Below are 7,083 nucleotides of genomic sequence, written 5' to 3'. Positions count from 1 at the left end.
TCCCTGTCCCAATCCCAAACCAGCTCCAGTCCAATCCCCATCCCACTTGTAATCCCCACCTCAGCCTCAGCCCCAATCCTAATTCCAGCCCTGACCTCAGCCCTGGCCCCAGTCTCTGTCACAGTCCCAATCCCAATCCCAGCCCTGGTCCCCGTCCCAATCCCAATCCCAGCCCTGGTCTCTGTCCCAATCCAAATCCCATCCGCAATCCCAGTCCCAATGCATATCCCATTCTCAGTCCCAGCCCCGATCCTAGTCCCTGTCAGTCCCAGTCCCAATCCTAATCCCAGTCCTGGTCCCTGTCTCAATCCCTGTCCCCAGTCCCAATCCCCAATCCCAGTGCCCAATTCCCAGTCATATCCCCAATCTCCATCACAATCCCCAATCCCAGTCCCCAGTCCCCAATCCCAGTGCCCAATCCCATCCCCAGTCCCAATCCCCATCCCCATCCCCAATCCCAATTCAAATCCCAATCCCCAGTCCCCAATTCCAATCTCCATCCCCAGTCTCCAATCCCCAATCCCCAATCCCCATTCCCAATCCCCAATCCTCAGTGCTCAGTCCCAATCCCCCATCCCAATTCCCAATCCCCATCCCTCAGTCCCCATCCCCAATGCCAATCCCCAATCCCTAGTCATAACCCAAATCCCCAGTCCCAATCCCCAATCCCATCCCCAATCCCTAGTCCCCAGTCCCAAGTCCCAATCTTCATCCCCAATCTCCAATCCCCAGTCCCAATCCCCATTCCCATTCCCAATCCCCAATCCTCAGTGCTCAGTCCCAATCCCCCGTCCCAATTCCCAATCCCCAGCCCTCAGTCCCCATCCCCAATGCCAATCCCCAATCCCTAGTCCCAATCTCCAATCCCAGTAACCAATCCCCAATCCCATCCCCAATCCCCAATCCCCAGTCCCCAATCCCCAGTCCCCATTCCCAATCCCAATTCCTAATCCCCAGCCCTCAGTCCCCATCCCAATCTTCATCCCCGATCTCCAATCCCCAGTCCCAATCCCCATTCCCATTCCCAATCCCCAATCCTCAGTGCTCAGTCCCAATCCCCCGCCCCAATTCCCAATCCCCAGTCCCAATCCCCAATCCCCAATCCCCAGTCCCCAATCCCCAGTCCCCATTCCCAATCCCAATTCCTAATCCCCAGCCCTCAGTCCCCATCCCAATCTTCATCCCCAATCTCCAATCCCCAGTCCCAATCCCCATTCCCATTCCCAATCCCCAATCCTCAGTGCTCAGTCCCAATCCCCCGCCCCAATTCCCAATCCCCAGCCCTCAGTCCCCATCCCCAATGCCAATCCCCAATCCCTAGTCCCAATCTCCAATCCCAGTAACCAATCCCCAATCCCAGTAACCAATCTCCAGTCCCATCCCCAATCCCCAATCCCCAATCCCATCCCCAATCCCAATCCCCAGTCCCAATCCCCAATCCCCAATCCCCAGTCCCCAATCCCCAGTCCCCATTCCCAATCCCAATTCCTAATCCCCAGCCCTCAGTCCCCATCCCCAATGCCAATCCCCAATCCCTAGTCCCAATCCCCAATCCCAGTAACCAATACCCAATCCCAGTAACCAATCCCAGTAACCAATCTCCAGTCCCATCCCCAATCCCCAATCCCCAATCCCATCCCCAATCCCAATCCCCAATCCCAATCCCCAATCCCAATCCCCAATCCCCAGTCCCCAGTCCCAATCCCCAATCCCAATCCCAATTCCTAATCCCCAGCCCTCAGTCCCCATCCTCAATGCCAATCCCCAATCCCTAGTCCCAATCCCCAATCCCAGTAACCAATCCCAGTAACCAATCCCCAATCCCAGTAATCAATCCCAGTAACCAATCTCCAGTCCCATCCCCAATCCCCCATCCCCAATCCCAATCCCAATCCCCAGTCCCCAATCCCCAATCCCCAGTCCCCAATCCCCATTCCCAATCCCCAATCCCCAATCCCAATCCCCAATCCCAATCCCCAATCCCAATCCCAATTCCTAATCCCCAGCCCTCAGTCCCCATCTCCAATGGCAATCCCCAATCCCTAGTCCCAATCCCCAATCCCAGTAACCAATCCCCAGTCCCAATCCCCAATCCCCAATCTCCAATCCCAAACCCCAATCCCAATCCCCCCTCAAATCCGTTTTGGCGCTTGCGCCTGCGCCCATTCACCGAGAGGGGCGCGCGGGGCGGGTCGGTGATGAATGGGGCGGGTCGGTGATGAATGGGGCGGGTCGGTGATGAATGGGGCGGGTCACGTGACGCGCCGCGTTCCCACGCCCCCTTCCTTCCCTTCCCCTCCCCGCTCCGCTCCCTCCGCTCGGCCCCGCGATGGAGCCGGGGCCGGTGCCCCGGGGCCGGGGCTGGGGCTCAGCCTCCTGCGTGCTGACCGGCGCTTCCCGGGGCTTCGGGAGGAGCCTGGCCCGGCTGCTGGCCCCGCGGCTCGGCCGGGGGTCGCTGCTGCTGCTGCTGGCGCGGTCCGAGGCGCCGCTGGCTGAGCTGGCTCGGGAGCTCCGGGCCACCGGCCCCGGGATACGCGTGGAATTCGTGGCCGCCGACCTGGGCTGCCGGCAGGGGATGCAACGAGCCGCTGCTGCCCTGCGGGAGCTGCTGCCCGCGGCCCCCGCTGACCGCCTGCTCCTCGTCAACAACGCAGGTAAAAAACTGCCCCCCTCCTCCTCGGTCCCGCAGCGGCTTGGTGGGTCCCGGGAAAGAACGAGCCAAGAAGCGAAGGAGAAGGAGGGATTTCACCTCCCTTGGACCTCGTGAGTTCATTAAGGAGGAGATGGAGCTGGTGGAACGGGGCCAGAGGAGGCCGCGGAGATGATGCGAGGGCTGGAGAACCTCGGAGGACAGGCTGGGAGAGTTGGGGTGCTTCTACCTGGAGATGAGCATCACAGAATAACCAGGTTGGAAAAGACCCATCGGATCATCGAGTCCAACCATTCCCATCAATCACTAACCCATGTCCCTCAGCACCTCGTCCACCCGTCCCTGAAACCCCTCCAGGGAAGGGGACTCAACCCCCTCCCTGGGCAGCCTCGGACAGGGACCAATCACCCTTTCCAGGAAAATTGTTTTCCTAATCATAGAATCATAGGATAACCAAGTTGGAAGAGACCCACCAGATCATCCAGTCCAACCATAATGTCCAGGGGAGACCTTAGAGCAGCTTCCACTGCTGAAAGGGGCTCCAGGAAAGCTGGGGAGGGACTTTTTCCAAGGACCTGGAGTGGTAGGATGAGAGGGAATCGCTTTAAATTGGAAGATTTAGACAAGACATTAGGAAGACGTTCTTCCTGATGATGGTGGGGAGGCCCTGGCCCAGTTTCCACAGGGAACTTGTGGCTGCCCCATCCCTGGAGGTGTTCAAGGCCAGGTTGGATGGGGCTTTGAACAGCCTGATCCAGTGGGAGGTGTCCCTGCCCGTGGCAGGGAGGGTGGAACTGGATGGACTTTGATACCCCTTCCAACCCAAACCATTCTATGATCAGACTAATGAATCTGGGGAGTGGAGCAGGGATGATTTGCTGCTGGGGCCATGGTGCTTTGCTCCTCACAAGGTATTACCCATTGCTCATGGCATCGGACCAGCTGGCCACCCTCCTACTGCCCTGCTCCCTGCATACAAACCTTCAGAAAACCTTCTCGACCAGCCTTCTGGGAGCCATCCTTGCCATCTTTGGAGAACAGGTCTTACTAGGAGCGGCTGAGAGAGCTGGGGGTGTTTAGCCTGGAGAAGAGGAGGCTGAGGGGAGACCTCATTGCTCTCTGCAACTCCCTGAAAGGAGGTTGTGGAGAGGAGGGAGCTGGGCTCTTCTCCTAAGTGACGGGGGACAGGACGTGAGGGAGCGGCCTCAAGCTCCACCAGGGGAGATTTAGGCTGAAGATTAGGAAAATTTTTTTTCACAGAAGGGGTCATTGGGCACTGGAACAGGCTGCCCAGGGAGGGGGTTGAGTCACCTTCCCGGGAGGTGTTTAAGGCACGGGTGGATGAGGTGCTAAGGGGCATGGTTTAATGTTTGATGGGAATGGTTGGACTCGATGATCCGATGGGTTTTTTCCAACCTGGTTATTCTATGATTCTATCTTAGCCTGTTGGCTTTATCTTCTCCCATTACTGCTATAGATAAAACCCTGTGTTCCAGCAGGCAATGAGTGCTACGGAAATTGTGTCCTTTACTAACTCAATTTCCAAAGGGCGACTCGGAGGACAGTGTGTGGTGGCCCATGGGGACATTGCCCCTCAGGCTGGAGGTTGGGAGCTGTTTGTTTTGGCAGAGGATTGGCCCAGCAGGTCAGTGTCCCGTGTTCCTGCTGTTGGATCAGCACAAGCAGATCGTGGAATCATAGAATGACCTGAGTTGGAAGGGATCTACAAGGATCAGTGAGTCCAAATCCTGTCCCTGCATAGGACAACCCTAAAATTCACATCTGGGGGAATTGTCCAAGTGCTTCTGGAACAGGCTGCCCAGGGAGGTTCTTGAGTCACCTTCCCTGGAGGGGTTTAAGGGATGGGTGGACGAGGTGCTGAGGGACATGGGTTAGTGTTTTATAGGAATGGTTGGACTTGATGATCCGGTGGGTCTCTTCCAACCTGGTGATTCTATGATTCTGGAATATTGTCAGGCTCAGCACCGTGGCTACTTCCCTGAGGAACCGTTCCGGGGCTCCAGCACCCTCAGAGTGAAGAACCTTTTCCTAATATTCAACCTAACTGGGCTGTGCTGGGCTCCTTGCTCTGCTGTGAGAGGTTGGGCGAGCAAAGCTGCTCATTTTTGTCTGCAATAGTGTTGGATTTGGAGATGTAGGAGCAAAAGGGATCTGCTCTGGTGTCAAACCCATCTTCAACTCCTCTCAACTCGTTTATCCTTTCTTCTTAGGCTCCTTGGGAGACATCTCCAAATCTTTCCTCGACCTCACTGACCCAGAGGAGATCAACAGCTACTTTGCCTTCAACGTCACCTCGGCGCTTTGCCTCACCTCCACCGCCCTGCAGGCCTTCGGGAAGCGGCCTGGCTCGAGCAGGACGGTGGTGAACGTCTCCTCCCTCTGTGCCCTGAAGCCCTTCAAGAACTGGACGCTGTACTGCAGCGGGAAGGCTTCCCGGGATATGATGTTCCAGGTGCTGGCGCTTGAAGAGCCTGATGTCCGCGTGCTCAACTACGCCCCGGGTGAGGAAGGGAGCTCATTAATTGCTATTAATTTTCTCCTTGCAGCCGAGCCAGGTGCAGAGGGAAAATGAGCTCCAGATTTTGATGTTTCCTCATGTGGTTCCTTCGGTTTTGCTCTTTCCTCAGGTCCTCTGGACACGGACATGCAGCTCTTGGCCCGGACCAAGACCGGAGACCCTGAGATGCGCCGGTTTTTCCAAAACCTGCAGGAGAGCGGCCAGCTGATAGACTGCACCGTGTCAGCCCAGAAGCTGGTGAATCTCCTGGAGGAGGACACCTTCCGTTCTGGTGCCCACGTGGATTTCTATGACATCTGAGTTACTGTCACCTCCACCTTTGCTTTCCTGCTTTGTTGAGCTGTGTCTTAGGTGCCTCTAGCACGTTTGGTGACCTTACTTGAGTCCTAGGTGCTCTGCAGCTTTCAAGAGAAGACCTCTGAGTGCCTTGTCAATGCTCCTAGTGCCCCAGTGGGGATGAGGGGAGTTACTGCTTCGCTGCGCTGTAGCCGTTGACCCCCTCTGGGTACCCATCAGCAGGAATGGGGATCTCCTAGGTGCTGGAGATGGAAGAGAAGAGGTGGTTTAAAGCTGTCTTGGGTAGGAGTGTGTGTGAGCCAGGGAGGTACAGGGTCATGTGAGGACAGGTCAGAAAGCCACCCCAGAAGGTCTCAAAGAAGCCAACAGGAGGGTTAGAGCTGAACATCTCTGTGCCTGCCTCCTCTGCCTTGCAGGAGCTGTGTTCTCAGCACCCAAACAAGTCCTCAAGGGGCAAAAGAGCTGTTCCCGTGGCCAGAGGAGGTGGTTGTCACCACAGAGCCCTGACTCTCTGTCCCTTGTCTCACCCGTGGCTTGTCCAGACTTCCCTGTGCATCTGGGATCATCTCTGTGTGAGTTTTGTGTTTTAAGATGTGGAGCAAAGCACCAAGGCAGTCGATCACCAGGAGAGGGAGCTGGCCCTGGAGAAGATGTGGAGACTTGGGTGCCTGGCTGGGGTCACCAGCTTGCCTAAACCTGCTCCTGCCGTGCTCCTCTTTACAGGTTCTGGGACCAAGCCCCACCTGGGCTGCTCCTTTAATTATTTGTGGGGTTTTATCCTCATTTTCTCACCAGATTCCAGCAGGCACAGGCGCTCATAGGCTTGTCTTTCTTGAAAGCAGCTGATCTGCAGTGTGCGGTGATGCCGGAGAGCTGCTTTGAAGCGTGGTGGCATCCCCTGCGTGCTCTGGGAGTGCCAGTGTCTCTCTGTGCTCAGTGGTGGTGACCTTCCCGCAGTCCTCTGTCTCAATCCTGTGCTTCAAATCTTGTCCTCTTGGATCTACCAGCATTAAAAGCTCCATCTCTGCTCTGGGTGTTCTGCTGTATCCTTCACAGTGGATAAATTTTAGCAAGGGTGGCTAAAATTAAGCACTGTCATCATCCATCCAGGCACCACATGGGCCCTCCTAGACTCCTGTTCTCCCTCTGAGCCGTTTCTGTGTTAACTTAATCTTGTCAAGCTCTCTTGTGAATCTGCTGCTTGGTTTCATCTTCCCTCTGGGCCTGTGAAACTTGTAACAAACCCCCCTCTGCCTCTCTCTCTGCACTGGCAATGGGGTTGTTTTTCTGGGGGTTGACACCTTATGGTGTTGAACGTGAAACTGGGACAGCCCTGCTGCAGCTAAAAATGCCCCATCTCCTCACCCTGTATCCGTGTGGGTTGGTCCCATCCCCTCTGGGGCACAAATCCTCCTAGAATCTGGCTTTCTGCAAAAAAACCCCAAACCCAGAGCTGAGGGTCCCAAGTCCTGTCCTTACAGGGTCCTGTCGGGGCTGGGCTGGAGGTAGGTTACCCCCCAGAAAGGCTCCAGGAGCCCCAGATTGCAGGAAGAGCTGGGATGGCAATGAGAGATGGGGCTGCTCTGGGCACAGGGAC

At 56.2% G+C, this 7,083-nt stretch overlaps 1 protein-coding gene across 1 annotated transcript; it reads left to right on the top strand.

Annotated features, from left to right (window-relative positions):
- The first annotated feature begins 2,329 nt into the window (after positions 1-2,329).
- SPR (sepiapterin reductase) lies at positions 2,330-6,514 on the top strand. Its single transcript, XM_069856664.1, has 3 exons — positions 2,330-2,654; positions 4,882-5,172; positions 5,299-6,514. Exons 1-3 carry the CDS (start codon positions 2,330-2,332, stop codon positions 5,487-5,489), a joined length of 807 nt encoding a protein of 268 aa, XP_069712765.1. The 3' UTR covers positions 5,490-6,514.
- The last annotated feature ends 569 nt before the right edge of the window (positions 6,515-7,083 follow it).

This window comes from Phaenicophaeus curvirostris, chromosome 4 (genome assembly GCF_032191515.1).
Source record: "Phaenicophaeus curvirostris isolate KB17595 chromosome 4, BPBGC_Pcur_1.0, whole genome shotgun sequence".
Classification (NCBI taxonomy): domain Eukaryota; kingdom Metazoa; phylum Chordata; class Aves; order Cuculiformes; family Cuculidae; genus Phaenicophaeus; species Phaenicophaeus curvirostris.
This window is presented reverse-complemented; position numbering and strand designations above follow the sequence as displayed.

Coding starts and splice junctions, on each gene's coding strand:
- SPR (XM_069856664.1), top strand. CDS start 2,330: ATGGAGCCGGGGCCGGTGCCCCGGGGCCGGGGCTGGGGCTCAGCCTCC. Junction 2,655..4,881: donor GCTCCTCGTCAACAACGCAG/GTAAAAAACTGC, acceptor CTTTCTTCTTAG/GCTCCTTGGGAGACATCTCC. Junction 5,173..5,298: donor CGTGCTCAACTACGCCCCGG/GTGAGGAAGGGA, acceptor CTCTTTCCTCAG/GTCCTCTGGACACGGACATG.